Here is a 23,633-nt window from a genome sequence, read left to right as displayed (position 1 = left end):
CAGCAGTTGTCAGCACATGTGGATGCCACATAGCAGGGACTCTGCTCTTTTGTTCAGTTCACTGATATATCCCCAGGACCTAAACAGTGTTTGACATATAGTAGATACCCAGTAAATATGTGGTGAATGAAATAATTTTTCATAGAAAGTCTGGAAGGACATACACTAGTATTTTAAAATTCCCCTCTCGGGGGTTATAACCTGGACGATGAATGTATTCTTTCTGCATAGCTGTATTTTATAATTTTCTTTATAATGATGTGCTTATGTCATGCCAATTGTATAAACATGATTTTATATATTTGTGATTTTTTTCTCCCTCCCAGATAGGAGCATGCTGCTATGTGGAATGTTCAGCTTTAACCCAGAAGGGATTGAAGACTGTTTTTGATGAGGCTATCATAGCCATTTTAACTCCAAAGAAACACACTGTAAAAAAAAGAATAGGATCAAGATGTATAAACTGTTGTTTAATTACGTGAGAAACATCTTCAGTGGCCAAGGAAACTGTCCATTTCTCTCAGAAAGCAAATGAAATGCTACAGCTATACCCAGACCTTTTATAGGTAATGAAGCAGTTCAAAACTTGAAAGAAAACAAAACCTGTCCTCAGAATTCTATAAAGGTTATTAAGAATGTTCCTTAAAGGTTTAAGAAGCAGTAAGCAGCATCTGAAGCCACAATCTATTATAAATACTTTATTTCAACTAGAAGGTACAATCTCTCAGGGGTTTCATAGTTTAAAAAGCTACAATCACATCATGTTGTAACTACATAAAAAACAGTGCTGTAAATGGAACTGCTTGGCTTTGACCATACACATTTCTGCACAGCCCTTACAGAATCTGCACAAAGAAGTATCTCCCTTCGCTCCAGTTAATTGTTCTTGTATGTAAGTTGCTTTCTATTCCAGTATATCCAGAGTGGTGAAACAACAAGGCCAGCCACATAGCCAAAGGTCGCTCCAAGCGTACAGGAGATGGGCCATACCTGAGGAGAGAATGTATGAGATCAAAAAAGAACAAATGTTTTTATTATTACTTGAGCACAAGTGTAACCTAAATATTTCTATATTAAAGCTTAATGTGCTTTCTTAAAGAATGCCAAAAGTGTAATAAGGTCATAATTGCATTTATCATGAACACTAAAAATGTACACATTTCAGTTAATGTGCATTAAACTGTAACAAGGCTCTGGCAATTGTAGATTTAGTTTGACGCTCCCCAAAGTGCATGAGACATATGCTAAAATTACAAATTAAAATTTTGGGTCAGACTTTGCCATAATGCTGGACTCAATTTAGCTCTCTGAACTAGTTGGTAATTTTTTTTTTTTAATTCCCACTTTGGCTGTGTACATCAAATGAAATGAGAATTGTGTATGTTGACCAAACCACAAGAAACTTTAAGTTGTGTTAAAGAGGGAAGACCTAGAATCCAAGCATGTTACGTGAAAATTGTAACAGAGCAGCTGCTTCCACCTTTCAGATATAGATGTTGGAACCACAGCAGAAGTTATAGAATGACAACTATATACACATCTAGAATGTAAGTTAAACAAAATACCGGCTTCCAGAGACCCATTTTCTCCAGCCATATTACATTAGGCTAGAAGTAATTAATTTTGAATTATTTAATCTACAAGCAGTGCATGTGTTGGTCCCTAAGTGAAAGGCTCTGCTTAAAAAAAAAAAAAGTTGGAGAAAAATTTTCGTGTTCTTCTGTGAAGCTTATTTGGTACACTGGAGCCATTTCTAATCTTTCTCTGGGGGGAACAGGCCACAGAACTGTGTTAGAGGTGAACCATCTTAATTACTAGTTCTATTACCTAATTCAGCTTCCTTGTTTGGTCTGCTGTGGATCTGCCTTATTGCATATGCCATGCATCAGATAATGGTGTTAGACAAAGCTTCATTGTGAACAACCTAATGCATTTTAGAGAAACAATCTCATCTACACATTTTTTTCTAGCCTTTCCTACATTTAAACTTGCTGTTGCCTAAATTATAATTTTTTAAATGTCTTTGGTGGGCTTCTGTTAATTCACATGACTTAAGCTTATAGCTATGTCTACTGCACAGATTGGGTAATGGAACACTAAACTTTTATACTTGAAAATGACAGCCTTAAATGCTCATATCAGTCACAAATCTAGGATGTACTGTCTTGTTGTATGTGAGCTTTGTAGAGATTTTTAAAAATACAAGCATCACCTTTCCATTGAAGAGTGGAGAGAGTCTACTGGACGACTGGCCAGGAACTTTCTCTCTGCATCAGACATTTGGATGTCTTCTTTCTTCCAAGAAATGGTGGTTCACATTAAGTATCATGGCCTTATGTATGCTCAAATGGAATCTTATGTAACTTTCTTATTTAATTTTGGTCCGCTATTTTTAGATAAAATTGAAAGGAATTGTATAAATCAATTAACATATTAGCTAAGTTGTCCAACACATGGTATAAAGGAATTACAACAGTAAACTATTATACATTTCGAACTTGCCTTTGGGGATTTATGAGGATTTTTTTGGGGGGGCTCCAATTCGTATCTCTGAAACCCTTCACGCTTGGTTTACTAGCCATTCAAAGTTAAAAGTCTAGAATTTGTCCTGCCCTAACAGAAACAGATTAGGAATTTGTCGACACCAACTGGTGTCACCTGTTTCGTGACTGGGTTTTGGTTTCCTCATTATAAATATGGGAGGTAGAACAGAGGTCTCCAGCGTCTCTCCCATTTATCACAATAATTTTCTTATTCACAGTAATCATTGTTGGACGTTACTTTTTCAGTTTCACATTCTCGAGATGGTAAAAATCATGTATATAGATTATCAGAACTCTAAGCAAAGATGACTGTCGCATCTGAAGCTGAGGTGCCTTAGGTACTCTACTGACCTTGATGGGTTTAGAGTTCCCTATTGCTTATCAAGAGCTTTTCAATTGCTTTGGTTCCTTAGTCTTTTTGCAAAAATCCTTCCTGTCACTTCAACTAAAAACCAAAGACTTGTTTTCTGTTAATAAGCAGACTAGAGAAAAATTGCCTTATTTTTAGATGCATGTCTTCATTAAAAGCTTAGGTTTCAACAGAAAATCAGATTAATCACTGAAATGACTATTTTAAGCTAGTGAAATATCTGGGAAATAAACTGCTTCAAAAATATTTTATTGACATGAATTTTGCTAGTGAATACAAATACACTGCCTCAAATAAGGCCATGTATGAATGCACTTACAAGAAATTTGAGTTAATCAGTGTTTGCATATAGAGAATTAGTTCTAAAGTTCTTAAAAATAAATTTAGGGGCTCCCTGAAATCTTATTTAATACTTTGCTAACTTACACTCTTGTTTTATCTCCACAGGTACATTTTAGGTTAGCTCATGGTGAATTCTATTTACAATAAGTAGAGCTTGGATTAATGGGTTTTGTTATGAATTATCTTAGTTACTTTAGACAGTGTTTCCATTTGATTTTTAACTATTTAAAATACCAAATTAAATACCAGTTTGTTGGTTGTTACTTTTAAATGATTGTTGCTTTAACAGTGTCCCTTAACACATGGGGTTACAAATAAAATATTATGCATAGTTTACTATCTACGTAAAGCACTGAACTTTTTACCTTGGTAGTTTTCATTTACTACCCTATGTAAACATTTGGGATAATACTCTTTCCTCTGTTTATGCTGAGAGTCTACTAGTCATTGGCAAAGTATGAGTCCCTATACTCTGTTAAAACAGCTCCCTGTTAAAGTATAGGGAGAATAGTGATCCCTCATGAATCCCAGCTAGATTCCAATTTGGGTTACTAAAGTGTACTTTAATCATTTTGTAATTTCAGTATGGCTCTTTGTTCTCAAACACATACATACCATCACACACATTCTTTAAACAGCTGCCACACTTCACCACCAACAGAATGCCAAAAATGAAATGTTAAAAAATTTTATCTAATGAAGGGTTACGGCTTGGTTATTCATGTTATGTAAATCAAGAAGTGCATGCCATCAGCAAACTAAAATGTGGACTGGCTTTGAGGACTGGTAAAGATGGGTCAGTCATTGTACTTACAAGAGTACCTGCTTGGCTTTCCTGAAATAAGCATTTCTTAATTGTAACACTGTCATTTTTTAAAAGAGAATTTCTAGGGGCCAGGTGTGGTGGCTCATGGCTGTAATCCCAGCACTTTGGGAGGCCGAGGCAGGTGGATCACGAGGTCAGGAGATCGAGACCATCCTGGCTAACACAGTGAAACCCCATCTCTACGTAAAGTACAAAAACTTAGCCGGGTGTGGTGGCGGGCGCCTGTCGTCCCAGCTACTTGGGAGGCTGAGGCAGAAGAATGGCCTGAACCCGAAGAATGGCCTGAACCCAGGAGGCGGAGCTTGCAGTGAACAGAGATCATGCCACTGCACTCCAGCCTGGGCGACAGAGAGAAACTCCGACTCAAGAATTTCTTTAAGGGCAGTTTTCATGATTTTTGAAAATCAAAACAGATTATCAAAATAGGGAACAGCAAAAGGAGAGAGGCTGCCCACTAAGAACTATTCCTCAAGCAATTTCCTACTGATTTCCTTATAATTATTCTAAAAATTTTAAAACTACACTATGGCAACAGAATTCATTTATAAATCCTAGCTTAATCATGTATTTTCATAATTAGATCCTAAGGTTTTCCTTTAAAACTATTTCCTTATCTCACATATAGAAATGTTTCTATTCAACGTTCTTCATGCCACAAATAGGATTTTTTTAAAAAGTGGTATCTATTAAACACATAATTCAGCTGCAGTGCTATAAAAGATTTCTCTAAATTATGGTAATCTGAGATGGCTTTATATAATTATTTTGTTTCAAGAAAATAGAAAACTTAGAACAAAGGCATTCATGTAAAGGAAGTCATTCACAAGTGTTTGCCACCTAAATGACAAGGGCCCAAGCACTGGAGGCCAGCCTGGGCAATATAGTGAGAGTTTTTTATAAATTAAAAAATTTTTTAGCCAGTAAATAGAAGAAACAACCTATGGTGTATAATCAAATATATTACAACTCAAGTGGGTAAAATTATTAAAATTACCACGAAGAAGAAAAATCTATTTAAAAAATAAGTGGTATATCAGATGTTAAGTGACCTTGGCCAGCTCATTTTAACATCTGAGCCTCCGTTTCCCAATCTACAAAACAGGGACAGAAGTACCTACTATCCTTAAAATGCAAGGCTGAAGTAATCTCTTAAAATTTGTCATGAAAGCTATAAAGTACCATGTATCAGTATTCTGTATATTACATGTTTTAACTTGAAAAAATTAAACTTACACGAACAGTATTTCTCGGTCACTGACACTACTATGTAATAAGTAGAATCGGCAGTTTAGAACAAATAGTTCATGAGTAATATGTTATACTGTGTGGTAGGAAGTGGTAGGAACTATTCCCTTACCCTTATAAAGCAATCATCTTTTTTTTTTTTTTTTTTTTTGAGACAGAGTCTCACTCTGTCGCCCAGGCTGGAGTGCAATGGCACAATCTCGGCTCACTGCAAGCTCCACCTCCTGGATTCATGCCATTCTCCTGCCTCAGCCTCCCGAGTAGCTGGGACTGCAGGTGCCTGTCACCACGCCTGGCTAATTTTTTTGTATTTTTAGTAGAGACAGGGTTTCACTGTGTTAGCCAGGATGGTCTCAATCTCCCGACCTCGTGATCCACCCGCCTCGGCCTCCCAAAGTGCTGGGATTACAGGCGTGAGCCACCGCGCCCGGCCGTAAAGCAATCATCTTTAATACATGCTGTTCTTCATGTGCAATGTCTGTTACAAGAGCAAATTCAGGAGCTATACAATATACTGGCATTATGTTAACCATCTGTAGCCTCACCTCAGGAGGAGGAATGATTCCCTGCTGCTAGCTGTCATTTTTCATAAATTTTAAGAAACAAAATAAGTACAGATAGTGGTTTTAAACTAATCATTGGTAGGCATTTGTGTTAATTTTTCAAGGCTCATATGAATGACTCCATTCATTCAAAACTATTTATTGAGCTCCTACCTTAACCCAGCAGTTAAAGGTGTAAACTAAGATTAAATTATTTAATTTTGGATACATTTTAGTATAAATTCTTAAAAATGTGTTCCAATATAATAAATATTACTTATAATTTTGGGGGAGATTTACACTGTCACAGATAACATGGAGAAACTGACCTATCTGCAAATCAGAACACCTGCAGACATTTAGAACAACTCACGACCATTAGGATTACTGTCTCTCTCTCCAGATAAAAAAGAAGATAAAATCTAGTTCTCAATCTCTCAAGAGCTACTTTTCAATGTTTTGATTGTGCTTATCACAAATTTGCATTTGCATGACTGAGAGAGTTCATCTTCCGAAGCCTGCTGACCTACTGGTTATAAATAATCATTTATAATCTCCTCCAAAATTGGTCTTGAACAGTATGTTGTTCCAGATATTTCTAAAGTAAATGTCATTGTCTGATACAGGAATACATGCACAAATGAATCTACTCATCATGATACATTTCTCTAGTTAAAAACCTGCACTCATCCATGTATACACTCTTCTGTGACGAAGACTACTACTTTAGGAAGAGTTATTTGCGAAGGGGTGTGTAGTTCCTGGTCTGGAATTCTTGTTAAAATGACACTAAAAGGTCCTGGTCACAACTCATGCAAACGAGTTAACTTAACTTGGCCAGCATTATTCTCTCTCACATGAAAGTCCTGTTAGCAGAGCATTATCAACATGATTACCCTACAATGAACATGCCTTTTAAATCCAAAATCATTTCATGCCAGTTAAGTGTTAACACATTTTTCTCATGCCTGAAACATAAACCATATTCATATAAATTAGTATTTTATTTTGGTCTAAAACACAGTATCATCCCTTTGGTAATGGAAATACCAATTAATGTAAAAACCTGCAGCTCTTCAAGCAATCAAATCCATAATCTTAGTTTTAATCTACCTCCAGCATTTTGCAGTAATTCAAGTAGTTATAATCCTATGATTTCTAGTTTCAACTTATGAAAGAATTATCTGTAGCATCTGTGACTTTAGGAAATGAATATACATATTTCACAAATATTAAATTTCTAACCTGGTAAAACTGAAAAAAAAAAAAAAAAACCCAAAATTGTTAAATACAACAATTCCTCATTTATCTGGTGTCTGATGGGAATAAGTACAAATATTTTAAAACAACTTTAAATTGTTTCAAAGACAATCTCAGGTGTCTAAAATTCAAAATCTCCAAATTCAGTTATTTAAAATACTTTATATCAATTTTCCTTTTTACCTTCATAAGAAATAAGAGTCCTAGAAGAGACTTGATTATTTGGTTCAAATCTTTTTAAAGATTGTAGCACTGAAGTCCATAGTTTAAAGGCATGTGTGGATTTGTTAGGGACAAAAGCATTGCATATTAGCTTTAAATATTCTCTTACAAATAAATTATGGCCTAAAATACAGACACCACCACAATGGTCAAGGCATTTAATTAAAACAATGTGGGGAAAGAAATGAAATATAACTACTTTAGCTATTCCAAAGAGACCTAAGCTATGACCATTTTTTAAAAAGAAAAGCTATGTTTTAGTCTCCAGCAAAGAAAAGAACATGGTGCCGTGGGGCTCTCACATGAATCTGAAGTCTTTCTCTTCCCACCTGAGTAATGCTAAGCAAGATATGTATTCCTCCCCTCTCACACTTTGACTTTCTAGTGTATATAATGGGAGTGAAACCTACCTTGCACTATGGCTGTGAGGATTAAGTTACTCATATGACAGTGCCAAGCCCCATGCAGGGTACACGGAGAGATCTACAAATGCTACATTTTCTTTCTACTGTCATCTGAAATGTCAGACAGGATTAAAAATTATGTGAAATCCAACTACCCTAAATTGGTATAATGAAATACCAGAGAAACAAATTAATGGTCCACTCCACCAATTGAAAGACTGCTGGGCAGAAAAAAATAAAACTGAGACAATTAGCATATTCTCTAATATATGAGAACTCAAATAAATAATGGAATTTGCACTATTGAAGGCTAAAAATATAGTCATTAAACTATTTCTTTATAGTCACTAAACTATTTATTTTCTAATGTTACAGGCTCACAAATGCCTGTCACATTAATTAAGTAATAACCACATGTCAGGTGCTGAGCTAGATATTTTAGAGGGATTTTATTATTTCATCCTCACTAGCAAGTGACAGAGCCAGGATTTCAACCCAGTAATCTGATGCCAGAACTCCTAATCATCATGTTACCTGCCTACCCATTAATAAAACATGTGAATTTAAAAACCTCATGGTCAATTTCCTGTGCTCAGAATAACTAACAATATTTGTTAACCTTCCACTAATTTTTTAAAACATGAAATACTAGCCATGTTTTGATAAGACATTTTCCAGATGAAAACCTCATAGCTACATATTCTATGAAGTATTTACAGCATATTAAATCTAAATCGCAGTCCAAATCTAAATTATTAAATAATTAAATTCCAGTCCTGGGTGTATTTAAGTGTCTGTTGTACTTACTCACACAGAACATATATGCCTTGCATACAGTAATAACAACAAATACTTATTGATTAGCTATTTAGTTACAGCAGATAAAGAATCAAATTATAAAATACAAAGATTTTCTGTAGTCCAAATATTTATTTTGTCAGCAACTATAAGCTTTCTCCAGAAGTTGAAAAAGGCTATCTGGATTATGGGAAATTCAAATATTTGTTTTCTTGCTGAGATTTTAAGGCAAATAATTAAGGGAGAGGCAAGAAGGTACTTTCAAATATTAAAACAACAACAAAGATGACCAACAGTATAATGGGTAGCTACCCTACCATATTCTCTTTAACCATATCCCCTTGCTGCCTTCTACAAAAGAAAGGCTTCCTCCAACTATAAAGATGCCTAATCTTTCATCACTTGCCATTATTTAAAATCACGTAAGATTCATATTAAGTTAAAAAACTTTTTCATTGAGATCACATATTTTCAGTGGGCCTTTCCAATCATTTAATTAAGAAATTATTTTAAACATAAAAATGTGCCTGAAACAGCTTATTACAGAATCCACATCACTGTAATCTTATGGTTGGCCTCACGAATGTTATACAATGATTTGAGTTCAAAGTAAAGAAAACTGAAGTAAAACATGTAGTAGATTTTGTGGGGTTTTGTGTGTGTGGGCATGTGTGCGTTTTTAAAGGTATAATTGCTTAACCAGACATTCCTGTTTCGCTGACTGGAATATAAATAAAACCAGAACACAATCCAGAAAAGCTTGCTTTACCACAAACAGATCAAATCTGTATTGGGCTACAAGGAACACAGAACAAGAATCGCTTCTTAATACATGTTCTATTTTAGATAATAAAGTGTATTACTGTATTGTCTTCTCATGAAATTTTGCTCTAACAACATCTCCACTTTTAGGAAATGCCATATTCCCTTATCTGATTTATTGCTTCTCTGGGAGATTCTGTTCTGTGGAGTTAGAATTATTAAAAAATAACAATAACAAAAACCAAGCAACCTTGTTTGCTGGAAATAAAAAGTGAAAAAAAAAAGAAATCTCATTTCTTTAGTTTATTAGTAAATAACTGCAAAAAGGGCAAGGGGCAGATGAGTGCTATGCGAATAAAAGATTTTTAATTATACATCAATTCTATCATTCCCTCAATACATTTCATAATTTAAAAGGTTTACAGTGAATATGTGGGTCATTAACTTGGAATATTCTAAAAACCACCCAATAGTAAAGATAATTACACAGCCAGTAATATTCCAGCTGAATGAAACGCTCTTAATGGAAACCAACACTTGTTATGTATTTAAATTAGTTTTAAAATTAAATTAGATTTCCAGCTAGCTAGAAAATCTTTTTAAAAAGTCAGTAATTCAAATGGAAACTTTATATTAATTTAAAAAGTAATACCATCAATTTGGATCTAGTTCATCCTTATTGTTAACAAGCACTGAGGCAGAAAAATGAGTCATCAGCTAAAAGTCTGAACAATCCCAAAATGGGTGATTGAACTGTAAATAACTAAGAGATATATTTTCTAAGCAAACCTAAACACGTATTTTATAAAGCATACATATTCCCCTTAGTTCAGTTTCTACTTCTGCACTGTCTTGTAAACAGAAAAGACTTACATTATGTGTAATATATCAAACCTTTACACTCTAAAGTATTGCATCTATATACAAAATGATACATTTATTATATATTATCTTACTAATTCATTAAAGCTGATGTCCCATAGTGCTTTATCAATATTTTCTATTTAGATTTAATTGCATAACTTGAAAGTAAGGAATCTACCCAGTTTCAATTTTCTGTGTATACTTTTCAATGATTTTGATTGTCCTCCAATTTAGAAATCACTGACACTCTGTTGAATGATATTAAGTATGGATGACTTCTACAAGATGTCAACAACTTAAGAAACCTTTACTAGCACCAAAAACTTGGGATGAGTATCTGTGACGATACACACCCCAAACCTCCAAGGATTTCTCTAATATAGTGATGAAGAGTTAAAACAGGCAAGGGCAAACCTACCAGACTTACTAAACATGAAAGAACAATTTGACTTTCAGGGAGACACAACATCGAACTGAAAGCACAAAGAATGGAGTTAAGGTAGGCAGTTATGTGCAAGGCACACAATCTGGATCCCACATTTGGCAAATGAGGTATGTATCAAAGATTTAATTCATCAATTCATTACCTAGGACTTTACGCTACAGAGAAAATTGGACAAATATTCAAAGATGTATGTTTAATATAACCATATTTGATAAAATATTAATAATAATGAAATAGGAAATAACCTAAATGTTCTTTAATTAAAAACAGGTACAATATTTTACACAAATAATCGAATATTACATATATGTAAGTTTTCATTGACATAGAATGAGCTCCATAATATACTGCTAAGGGGAAAAAGCAGATTAAAAATAACATGAATATTATAGTTACAGGCATGGAGAGAGACAGCTGCAAAAATTATCACCAAAAGGAAATGGAGGTTTCCTCTGGGTGGTTGGGGAGGAAAGTAATTTTTACTTTCTTCCTTAGAATTACTAATATTGCTTAAATTTTCTAAATAAATATACATTATCTTTGTGATCAGAAAAAAATTCTCTTCATGTTGGAAAAAGAAAGCACATTTATTTTTTAACACCATAATTCTTTTTGGGAGTAATTACTCTATGAAAATAATTAGAAAAATTCATGAAGCTATAGATTCAAAGATTTTATCACAGCAGTGTTTATTATCATAAAATACTGGCAATAATCTAAATGATCAATAGTGTATTTGTTAAATAAGTTATAAAGTAACTATATAATGGCATACTACAAAGTCATTAATATTAAGATAAGGATACAGTCATCACTGTAAGTTCAGTGACCTTGGGAATGTTACATACCCTCTAGGTGTCAGTTTCCTCATCTGTAAAATGGGTATAAAAAGAGCCCTTACTTTACAGTGCTTTACCTAGCATATCAGCTTTATCTTATTGTGATACAAGATGAAAAATCTGATGTTTGTGAGCTGTCTTGATAACACAGGCCACTGCTGCAAAAATTACCTTGCTATTTGCTTCTAAAAATCTCAAGATGAACATTCAATTTGGCCATCAATCAAGTTCAGAAAATGTGAATATAAGACCACAAGGGCAATAAATACCAAAGTTGAAAATAGGACATTTCTGCAACTATTAACCTAATTTTTAAAAATTCCTATACTGGCTGGGCTCGGTGGCACACACCTGTAGTCCCAGCTACCTGGCAGGCTGAGGCAGGAGGCTCGTTTAGGCCCAAGCACTGGAGGCCAGCCTGGGCAAGAGAGTGAGAACCTATTTTTAAAAACAATAAACTGCCTATATACAATCACAAAATAAGTTTGTTTATTCATCTATACATGTGTAAAAAACAGTGCTAGAAGATAAAACCAGGGCTACCTAGACGCCTGTGGCACTGGGACAGTCCCTATTAAGAAGTTGCCCAGATTACGGTGACTGATAGAATTGGTATCCCTACTTAATTGAACAACAGAACAATTTACATATACATACTGGTTTGCTTCATCAGTTTTACTATCATTGTACAAACATTTATTTTGTTGCTTTAAGTAACTGAAACCAACCTGCCATGGTCTTTCCCAGTCCAGCGGAATAGGAAGTGCTCCAAGCCATGCTCCTACAAAACTAGAAATTGTAGTCATCTGGAGACTATTCTCCCATATGGATGTAACTCTGTGAAGCACAAATTGGTACATCATTGATGGTACATACATTAGCTGCTGCAGAATCCAACAAGCACTAGCACACATTATCAGTATACATATATTTTCTGTAACTTAAAATGAAAATCTCAAACTGACATATAAATATTTACCATGAACTATTAATAGTTACTTGGTAAGAAGATATAAATGTTTTCCATCGGAAAGGTAATATACAGATGTAGTAGGAGTCAAACCATGCTAAAGAGCATTTGTAGAAACAGCTAAGTCCTCCACCCCTATCAACTCCTGGTTCCTTTCCCCACAGGCAACTGCTATTACCAAATTATTACATTTTCTTCCAGAAATATTTTATACATGCACAAATACACACATAATTTTGTTTTGAAGGATATATGTATATTTGCATAAATACACATGTACATATGTATATTTCTTCAAAACAAAACTCAGATGCATCATGTTATAAACCGAAATTTTGCTTGTTTTTCCTTGGTAACAGCTGTAATAGTATTCCATTGTATGGATGGTGCATCATTTATTCAACCAGTCTTTCTTTCTTTCTTTTTCTTTTTTTTTTTTTGAGATGGAATCTCTGTTGCCCAGGCTGGAGTGTAATGGAGTGATCTCAGCTCATTGCAACCTCCGCCTCCCGGGTTCAAGCAATTCTCCTGCCTCAGACTCCTGAGTAGCTGGGATTACAGGTGTGCACCACCACACCTGGCTAATTTTTGTATTTTTGGTAGAGATGGGGATTCATTATGTTGGCCAGGCTGGTCTCGAACTCCTAACTTCGTGATCCGCCCACCTCAGCCTCCCAAAGTGTTGGGATTACATGCATGAGCCACTGCACCCAGCCTCAGCTAGTCTTTCTTACATCACATTTCATTTATATAAACCAATTCAATTTACTTGGCAAGAAACAGGCAGAGAACAAGAACAAAATACTCAAAAGATCTGGTGATTTTGCCTACCATTCCTATATACTAAGTGCACATCGGAGAGTGTAAAGGTGGAAAGACTTAATTCTGCCATTCTCTTAGTAGGTGTTAGTTTCAGCCTGGCCCTCATAGTGTGAACACTTCATTGTAGAACAGGAGTCTGGTTACAGTCAGGTAAAAGCCCACTGCAATGCAATAAGTAGGGTCCAAATATTCAATTGTTTAAATTGCAAGGTGAAGCTACTTTGAAGTTAATGAAAAGTAGCCTCTTCTAGATAGTATGAGGGAAAACACTTGTTTTGTTAGATGATTTATTTTATTAGAAACAGGCCAATTATTACACGCAAAATGTACACTGAATTTTAAAAGTCGCAAATGATGACAAGTCAGTTCACAAACCAATCCCTCTATCATCCATCCATCTCATACTCCCCAACTACACAAGGTAAGAACCTTAGCTTCTTTCCATTGAAGCAGGGCTAAGAACAGGCTGGAGCCAATCACATGTATCCAGATTTGTACTATTTTTAGGGCTTTATTGTTCTTTTTTATTTCATATAACACCTGTAAGTCAGCTTTTTCAACTAGCATTCAATAGAACAGAGATCTGTTCCAATGTTGGAAGGAAAAACTGGCCAAGTTCAATGTGAAGAGAACTGTACCGTTCAAGCAATTTAAAGGATTTTCAAAGGCAATTTTTGACTACATGTGGCTGACAATGTTGACTAAGCTCCAACTTAACACACACCTCCTCTATACTGTAATACATAAAGTGAAGACACAAGGTGTGGTAGAGGTTAAGAGCAGAGATTACTTTCTGTTGGGAAGAATTCACTTTTTCTATTTTATGGAACAGGAGGAAGTTAAGCTGGACTGGAAAGAATAGGTAGCGTTAGGTCTTAAACTGGAGGACTGGAGAAAGAGCTGCACTGCAGACAAAAGAACATAAATCAGATTGCTAAAGGCCAAGTGGAAGTACGAGAAATAAGGCTGGAAAAGTAGGGCAGAGTTAGGATTTTTTGTTTGTTTGTTTTTTGTTTTTGTTGTTGTTGTTGTTTTTTTGAGACGGAGTTTCGCTCGTTGCCGTGGCTGGAGTGCAATGGAGCGATCTTGGCTCACCGCAACCTCCACCTCCCGGGTTCAAGCCATTCTCCTGCCTCAGACTCCCGAGTAGCTGGGATTACAGGTGTGCACCACCACGCCTGGCTAATTTTTGTATTTTTAGTAGAGACGGGGTTTCATCCATGTTGTAGCATGTATCAATATTTCAGTCCTTTTTATGGCTCAATCATATTCCTTTCTATGGATATTCCATTTTATCTATTCAACAGCTGATGGATATTTGGGTTGCTTCTGCTTTTTAGTTATTATGAATAATGTTGCTATGAACATTTATGCACAAGTTTCTGTGTGAGCATATGTTTTCATCTCTCTTGGGATTACACTTAGGAGTGGAATTGTTGGGTCATATGGAAACTCTAATCACTTGAGGAACTAACTACCAGACTCTTCCAAAGTGGCTGAACCATTTTATATTCCCACCAGCAGTGTTTGAGGATTCCAACTTTTGCACACCCTCCATCATGACACTTGTCATTATCTTTTTTTATTACAGTCATCGTAATTGGTGTGAAATGGTATCATGGTGATAGATTTAGGGTTAGGATTTTAGAAAATTCTTAAATGTCAAACTAAGGAACCATGAAGGTTTTTAATCAAGACAACTATATGATCAGCGATATTTCAGTAAGATTTATGTGGCTGGGCGCGGTGGTTCACGCCTGTAATCCCAGCACTTTGGGAGGCTGAGGCAGGCGGATCACAAGGTCAGGAGTTCGAGACCAGCCTGGCCAACATGGTGAAACCCCATCTCTACTAAAAATGCAAAAAATTAGCTGGGCACGGTGGCAGGCGCCTGTAATCCCAGCTACTCGGGAGGCTGAGACCGGAGAATCGCTTGAACCTGGGAGGCGGAGGTTGCCATGAGCCAAGACCACGCCATTATACTCCAGCCTGGCGACAGAGTGAGATCCTGTCTCAAAAAAAAAAAAAAAGATTTGTGTGTGTATCTTTCTAACCTCTAAGTTCCTTGGGCTAAGAGGCAAGATCCATGCCTTCACATATTTCATGGTTCCAGCACACTTGTGGCCATCTTATGTTTATTAAAATAAAAAGTATGATCATCTGAGAGGTTGCCCTCTATTTTGCTGTAGCCAAGTGTTTATGATCCTACATATAATAAATGTAGAAAAAAGGGAACCAAGACCTATTGTTAAAAATAGAAAAACTCTGTGCCCTGTCTTTTTAAAGTAAAAATTTTATATTTATCAAAATAATATATGTGACATCTTTAAAGTAAAGGAGTACAATTAAACTAATATTAAAACAGTAGTCTCCTCTTCCATCCCTCCCCACTCCTGATGTCTGCTCCAAGGCAGATATTTTCTTTTTTTTTTTTTTTTGAGACGGAGTTTCACTCTTGTTTCCCAGGCTGGAGTGCAATGGCGCGATCTCAGCCCACCGCAACCTCGGCCTCCCAGGTTCAAGCAATTCTCCTGCCTCAGCCTCCTGAGTAGCTGGGATTACAGGCATGCACCACCACGCCCGGCTAATTTTGTATTTTTAGTAGAGACAGGGTTTCTCCATGTTGAGGATGGTCTCGAACTCCTGACCTCAGGTGATCCGCTTGCCTCAGCCTCCCAAAGTGCTGGGATTACAGGCGTGAGCCACTGCGCCCGGCCTCAAGGCATATTTTTTCAACCTTTTTGCTGTTTCTTCTATCTACCTCAAATGAAAAAAAAAAAACCACACATACATTAAGTATAGATTTTTCAAGATTAACTTACTTTCTGCCTTCTTCTATGGGAGAAGAGGATTTAGCACCTTTTACCTACAAGCTGCCTACCTCCACATACACATTTCTCCCTGACTCATGTCCCTTCTACAATGGTAACATCTCCTCCTTTCAACCGAATCAATAGGAATGTTCTACACTATGATGATTATAAAACTGCTAATCACAGTGAACCACACAGTAAACCACAATCATACATTTCTTTTCTCATAGTAAATATAATCTTTAATTGTCCATGGATGTTAAGAACTGCCTCCTTTTCACCCCTCAGTTTGCTTATGTACCTGTCATTAAATAATCTTCAAATATTCCAAAGAAGCTAAGTAACAACTCCAAATGCTTGATCTCTTCTCCCTGCTCCTTCCATCTTTTTGGAGCCACCTAGGACTGCTGCACAACTGCTGTGTTTGCGAATTCCCTTTGCCTCTCTTAGTTCTTTTGGATCTGCTCTTTCCTAAATTCCAAGACTTTCTCCATCTATGTTCCTTTTTCTTTTCTTTTCTTTTTAAGCACCTCCTTTAATAGATTCCTGAGAAGTGAATTTTCTTTTTCAGCACCTCCTTCCATAGATTCCTGAGAAAGGGTACATGGAAAATAGATTCTTAGAGATGTCTGAAGTCTGAAAATGAATTTACTCTAATTTTTGGGAATCGTTCTGCCTCGGGATTTGTGGGGGGAGGGTTGTTATTTTTTGGTTTGTTTTTTGAGATTGAGTCTCACTCTGTTGTCTAGGCTGGAGTGCAGTGGTGCGATCTTGGCTTACTGCAACATCCGCCTCCTGGGCTCAAGTGATTCTCCTGCCTCAGCCTGTGGAGTAGCTGGGATTACAGGCGCCCACCACCATACCCAGCTAATTTTTGTATTTTTAGTAGAGACAGGGTTTCACCTTGTTGGCCAGGCTGGTCTCGAACTCCTGACCTCAACTGATCCGCCCACCTCGGCCTCCCAAAGTACTGGAATTATAGGCGTGAGCCACAGCGCCTGGCCCTGCCTCAGAATTTGGAAGGCAATGCTCCACTGTTTTCTGATTCCCACTTGAGAAGTTCAGTGCCATTTTGGTTTCCCATCCTCTGTAGGTATCATGTTTCTCTCATTCTCTAGAAACTTTTATAATAATCAATCTCTTTATTCCTGGTTATCAAAAATTTCCCGAAAATGTGTTTTACAGTGTTTTTTCATCCACTGTGCTGAAAATATATGGGCCTTCTTAATCTAAAAGCTCAGGTATTCTGGTTCTTAAAATTGTCTTCTATTTAAAGACCTTGTTTATCAGATCATTTAAGAATTTTTTCCTTACTCTTTTGCTAGGAATATTATTATTTTGAACTAATTTCTGCTTTTCTTATCTTTTAACTCATTCTGCAATCTTTGCCTTTCTGTTTGACTTGGGAATCTTTTCAACTTTTGTCTCTACTTCCGCTGAGTTTAATAGTGTGTTTATTTCCCAAAAGTTTTCTTGTTCTCTGAATATTAATTTTGACTGCCTCCTGTTCACCTTTTATGGTAAAGTTAAAAAAAAGTAAATTTTTTTTTTTTTTTTTTTTTGAGATAGAGTCTCGCTCTGCCGCCCAGGCTGGAGTGCAGTGGCCAGATCTCAGCTCACTTCAGCTCACTGCAAGCTCCGCCTCCTGGGTTCACGCCATTCTCCTGCCTCAGCCTCCCGAGTAGCTGGGACTACAGGCGCCCGCCACCACGCCCCGGCTAGTTTTTTGTATTTTTTAGTAGAGACGGGGTTTCACCGTATTAGCCAGGATAGTCTCGATCTCCTGACCTCGTGATCCACCCGTCTCAGCCTCCCAAAGTGCTGGGATTACAGGCTTGAGCCACCGCGCCCGGCCAAAAAAAGTAAATTTTTAAGTTATCTTCTGTCTTTGTATATTGCCTCTATTTCCCCTGAGTTTCTTTTTTGTTGTTTTCATTTCTGGATTTTATGTGAGGATTCCTCAAATATCTGGTGATTCTTTACTTGTCATTCTACTTAAAACATGATGTATGAAATGTCCAGACTAGGCAAATCTACAGAGATAGGAAATATATTAGTGTAAGCTTGTCTAACCCATGGCCCATGGGCCACATGGCAGCCCAGGACGGCTTTGAACGTGGCCCAACATGAATTCATAAACCTTCTTAAAACATTATGAGATTTTTAAAATAATTTATTTATTTAATTTTTAGCTCATCAGTTATATCGTGAGTGTTAATATTGCACGTGTGGCTCAAGACAATTCTTATCCTTCCAATGTGGCCCAGAGAAGCCAAAAGACTGGACACTCCTGTAATGGTTGCCTGGGCCATGGAGAGACGAGTGGGAATAGGGGAAGACTGCTAATAGTCATAGTTTCTTTTTGATGTGGTGAAATGTCCCAAAATTAGATAGTGGCAATGGCTGTACAACTATGCCTATACTAAAAACCACTGAATTATACACTTTTTGAGTGAATTCTATGGTATGCAGTTATATTTCAATAACACTATTTTTAAACAACAGCAACAACAAAGTGAAACATTGAATAGTTGACTGGATGTTTACAATGCATAAGTAAGATAATTCAAGCAGGGGGATGCACAGAACTAGGGACTGGGTAGGAACCCTGACTTCCCCTTAGAGAATCCCAAAATGTCAGTATCTGTAAGTTTTTCTTTTGTACCATTTTCCCTCGAAAGAAATATTTCAATATTCTGCCTAGATGGTATAAGCCTGGCTCCCAGTACTTTGGGCCAACCAGGGGAAAGGGGCTAGCTGTAAGGTGGGGACTCATGGTTTGAGATGTAGGATTTCATTTAAAACTTACTCCTTGAAGAGGTTGTACCAAACAGGCTCAGTATCTGGGGACAGCCAGAATAGTTGGGGATATGAGGGGTACAATTATATTTTCTTCACTGCTCCTTCCTGCACTGTTCAACTTCCATTGCTTGTATTAGTTTTTATTTATATTGTTCTGCAACTCTAATTCAGTTATTTTCTTGATATAGTAAGTCCCTTTATTGTACAAATTGGAGAATCCCCTCATTTGTGGAAACTGTCTTCTATCATATCTTTGAATCATTTTTTATCGGGTAATTTAGAGACACTAACTAGTCTTATGTTTGCATCTCTTTTGTTTCTCCTCTATATTTATCACATCTTCTCTAAATGCTTTATTCTTCCCAACCCCCTCCCTACCCCTCATTCATTTTGATTAGCTCAAACCTTTCTTCCATGCTAAAACCTGACTTTCTAATTTGTCTGTTTCTTGGTATTTCTAACTTATGACCTATAATAGTGACCTTTGCATTCTCAATTTATTTCACTAATTCTGCAATCTTCTTCTCCACGTCATTTTGTTTCATGATCTCCTCTTTGCTCTTAATTCATTCAATTCATATCCTTAGTACTATTTTTCATGATAAACTGCGTGGAGGCTTTTTTGTTTGTTTTTGCTTCTAGGGTAGCATTTTCCTTCAGGCCAGATTCTTCATCTTCTGCATGCCCTTTTTCCTTCTTCTATAGTGCATTTTTAGGGTTGTCATGCCGTTTCTTTTCTCTTGCTCACACTTCACATGGGCACACTTCCTATCTTAACTAGCCCCAGTTCTCCCTGTGTTGAAGCTGCCTTTTGAAGACTGGATGTTATTTTCTACTGAGTTTTCTGTAACATGAGTCAGGAAAGAGAATGGAGGCAGGGAGGCTGGGTAAGATAAATGTTCTCTCTGTGATTCAGTTAGTAATATTCCACTGAAATTTAGTAAATGGTGGTTCTATAAATCAGACTTAAAAATTCATGGCCAAGGCTTAAGCCTCCTCTTAGAAATTAGATGAAGCTACTATAGTGCACAGTCTGCCCCCTTGGCAGACCCCTGTAGGTAGCAGCCCTGGTAGATTGATAAGAGGTAAAGAGCCCTGATGGGGAGTCAGGGAAACCCACACTCTATTGGTAGGAATATGTATGCGGGTATACACATATTCTTCAAATTAGAACTTTAGTTTGACACTGTCTATCAACTTCCTTTGATCTAGGAAAGTTACTCCAGTAATCTAGTCTACAAAAACCTTTGCACAAGAATACAAAGTTATATGGTACAAAGATATACCTAACAACATTATTTATAATCATGAAAATTTGATAATAAACCTTAATAGGAAATTAGTTAAATAAATCATGGTACATGGAATACTTGTAATGATGATTAATTGCTCAACATTCATCTCAACCCTGATTAGACTAATTAATTAAATACTGATAATCCCATTCTGTTTCCCAATGATTAGGAAAACTCAAGGAAGAGAAGCTGCTGCCATCCCACTACCAGCCTGAGGATAATAACAAGGAGAATCAGTAAGAAGCACAGCCATACCATAACTATCTGTATCTACAACCATCCAATCTCCGTTATGTGACATAATCAGTTTCCTTATTATTCAAACCAATATAAGCTTAAGTTTTATGTTACTTACAGAGATATACTAGCTAAGAATACTATGCAAGAAGAGGTAGATTACACACACACCCAGATAAGGATGTTCATAATACATTAGTGGGAAAAAAGTCATAAAGCCATGACTAGTTTAACTATTTTTAAATTTTATATATATAATATAAAATTCAAAGAACATATAAAATCTGCTAGCAGCTGTTCATTGCTTCTATGATAGCATTACTAGGATCTTTAACTTTCTATATTTTTCTATTTGAATTTTTACTACAAACATATATATACATTATTTTGTAATAAATAAGATAAAAAGAATAAAATAGGTAAATTCCTTTCTATTAACTAATTTCTAGCATCACTGACATTGATGTACTCTCATTTTATAAGTTTCCATAATAAAGCTATTTGAATTCTACGGTTATTGGCTAACTTTTTCAAAGTTAAGGAATATATGCACAGTCAATAGGGCTCAGAATAAATAAATGGCCCCCCTGTGAATGAACTTAAAAAGTGACTAAAGCAATGTTACAGACCAATCTTCATGACACTGTGCTCCAAGTACTTGTCCAAAATATTTGACTCCACTGGAATTCATTACATCAAATATTAATTGAAGTAAACAGGCCATTTTGAGTGCCTACTACATGCCAGACACTGTATCAGCCACCTGAGGGTAGTTCATAGTAAACACTCATGGTTTAAATATGCTGTCATCAGAACAGTGTTTGTTTAAATAGATTTAATTTTTTGAACTGCTAGTCTCTTCAGCTAAAAAAGAGACACTATACAACTCCTCCTAGTGGCTAAAGGTATTTTATAAAATTCTAATATAAATGTTTTCCTTCCCCACTGAATATTTAAACAAATGCCTCTTTGCCACTAAATGTTTTTGCCCACATTTATACTAAATTACCTAATTTTTATATGAATAAATCTTTGGTCACTCACTATATTTTCACTCTTAGTGTCCACAGTGGTTGCTTCAATATAAAATCTATTTCAATACAAAGATGACAAAAAGAGGCCTGTTGTCTTTGTCTACACAAACAGGTGTTATTGAATGTTTTCAGCTTGGCAAGATCACCACTCTTGGCAAGATTTTTGTTTAGTACTATTCAGGAATCTATTTAGTTCACCAAAAGTGATCAGATTCTAACTTAAACTTTCAAATAACAGCATAAAAGAACTGATAAGTCAAAAAGCAAGTTTCAATGAACTATACAGGTGTGTAGTAGTCAGATTAATACTTTCCTTTATAAGAAAGTCTGCAAATGAAAAAAAATAATTTTAATGCCAATGCAATAACTGAATTAAATTGGTGCAAACTGAGTATATTATTTAATAAGTATACCAATAAGAAGTTGGCAAAATATTTTAAGAAACCAAATGACTTTTCTACTTCCAAGTTTCTTTATAATAGCATTCTTTTGTTTTGTTTTCCCGGAGTAACTTAACATTTACTGTAAGGAGACATCTTGTTAAAATAGTGTCTTTTAGTTATGTATAAAATCCCAATAATATCAGAATTGATCCTTAACTCGTAGGATGTAGTTCCTACACAGTTCACAAGCTCAAAGCTTTGGTGTTCTCTGTCTTCACATGATTATCATCTGTTCAACATAAGTTTTCTATAAACATGCAAATAAATACATTAAAAATTAGTATATAAAGTTATTTCACTTAAAAATATTATAAAACATTTATATTGATTCAACACTAATTGAGATGTCATGCCAACTCAAAATTAGCCTATTCACACTGAACATCTGAATTATTCATATTTCAGTAATACTAAAAGGGCTGTCTTTAAGTTAAAAAAACACACACAAAACTCTACTGTGTTTTACATATTAAAACACAGGATGAATGATAAAAATATTTAAAGCTCTAAAATCTTCACTTGATACTTCAAGGTATTTTAAATACTTTTTATTAATTAGAACTACAGCATAAGAACTTCAAACTGAAATTTTAATTTCTGCTCTAAATTATTATTAAGTAGGAAAAAGCATGTATTTGTCATGTATTTTGTACAACCTCCTTAAATAATTAAATAGAGTTCTTTGAAATTAAGTTGTGACTCAGGAAGTCCTAGCTAGAGCAATCAGATGAGAGAAAAAAATAAAGGGCATCCAAATTGGAAAGGAAGAAGTCAAATTATCCTTGTTTGCAGATGATATAATCATATATATGGAAAAACCTAAAAACTACCAAGAACTATTAGAACTGATAAACAAATTGAGTAAAGTTGCAGGATACAAAGCCAACATACAAAAATCAGTAGCATTTCTGTATGCCAACAACAAATAATCTGAAAAAGAAATAAAAAAGTAGTCCCATTTACAACAGCTACAAATAGAATTAAATATCTATGAATTAACTTCACCAAAGAAGTGAAAGATATCTATAATGAAAACTATAAAACACTGATGAAAGAAATTGAAGAGGACACAAAAATATAGAAAGATATTTTGTGTTCATGAATTGGAAGAATCAATATTGTTAAAATGTCCATACTACCCAAAGCAATCCACAGATTGCAATCCCTATCAAAATACCAATAATAATCTTCACATAAATAGAAGAAACAATCCTAAAATTTATATGGAACCACAAAGACCCAGAATAGCCAAAGCTATCCTGAGCAAAAAGAACAAAACTACAGGAATCACATTACTTGACTCAAATTATACTACAGAGCTATTGTAACCAAAACAGCATGGTACTGGCATAAAAACAGACACACAGACCAATAGAACAAAGAGAGAACCCAGAAGTAAATCCATATATCTACAATGAGCTCATTTCATCAGAGATGCCAAGAACATACAATGGGGAAAAAGCAGTCTCTTCCATAAGTGGTGGCAGAAAAACTGGATATCCATATGCAGAAGAATGAAACTAGACCCCTAACTCTTGCCATATACAAAAATCAAACCAAGATGGATTAAAGACTTAAATTTAAGACCACAAACTATGAAACTACTAAAAGAAAACACTGAGGAAACTTTCCAGGACACTGGATTGGGCTAAGATTTATTGAATAACACCCCACAAGCACAGGCAACCAAAGCAAAAATGGACAAATGGGATCACATCAAGTTAAAAAGCTTCTGCACAGCAAGAGGAACAATCA

General features: G+C 35.7%; 2 protein-coding genes across 4 annotated transcripts in view; one reads left to right on the top strand and one right to left on the bottom strand.

Moving 5' to 3' along the window:
* Positions 1-2,502, top strand: part of RHOQ (ras homolog family member Q) — a 41,213-nt gene extending 38,711 nt beyond the window's left edge. Inside the window, exon 5 of one of the 2 annotated variants that reach the window (XM_030920698.1) lies at positions 327-2,502. In XM_030920698.1, the coding sequence (XP_030776558.1) occupies positions 327-482 (156 nt within the window). In that variant the 3' untranslated portion in view covers positions 483-2,502. The remainder of the gene's footprint in view (positions 1-326) is intronic. The other variant, XM_030920699.1, reaches the window with a different exon arrangement.
* Positions 643-23,633, bottom strand: part of PIGF (phosphatidylinositol glycan anchor biosynthesis class F) — a 36,218-nt gene continuing 13,227 nt past the window's right edge. For both annotated transcript variants that reach the window (XM_010364303.2, XM_010364304.2), the window contains exons 5-6: positions 12,191-12,299; positions 643-990 (exon numbers count right to left, since the gene is read on the bottom strand). In XM_010364303.2, the coding sequence (XP_010362605.1) occupies positions 877-990; positions 12,191-12,299 (223 nt within the window). In that variant the 3' untranslated portion in view covers positions 643-876. The remainder of the gene's footprint in view (positions 991-12,190; positions 12,300-23,633) is intronic.

Source organism: Rhinopithecus roxellana, chromosome 17 (genome assembly GCF_007565055.1).
Source record: "Rhinopithecus roxellana isolate Shanxi Qingling chromosome 17, ASM756505v1, whole genome shotgun sequence".
NCBI lineage: Eukaryota > Metazoa > Chordata > Mammalia > Primates > Cercopithecidae > Rhinopithecus > Rhinopithecus roxellana.
The sequence above is the reverse complement of the archived record's forward strand: the minus strand, read 5'-3'. Positions and strand labels throughout refer to the sequence as shown.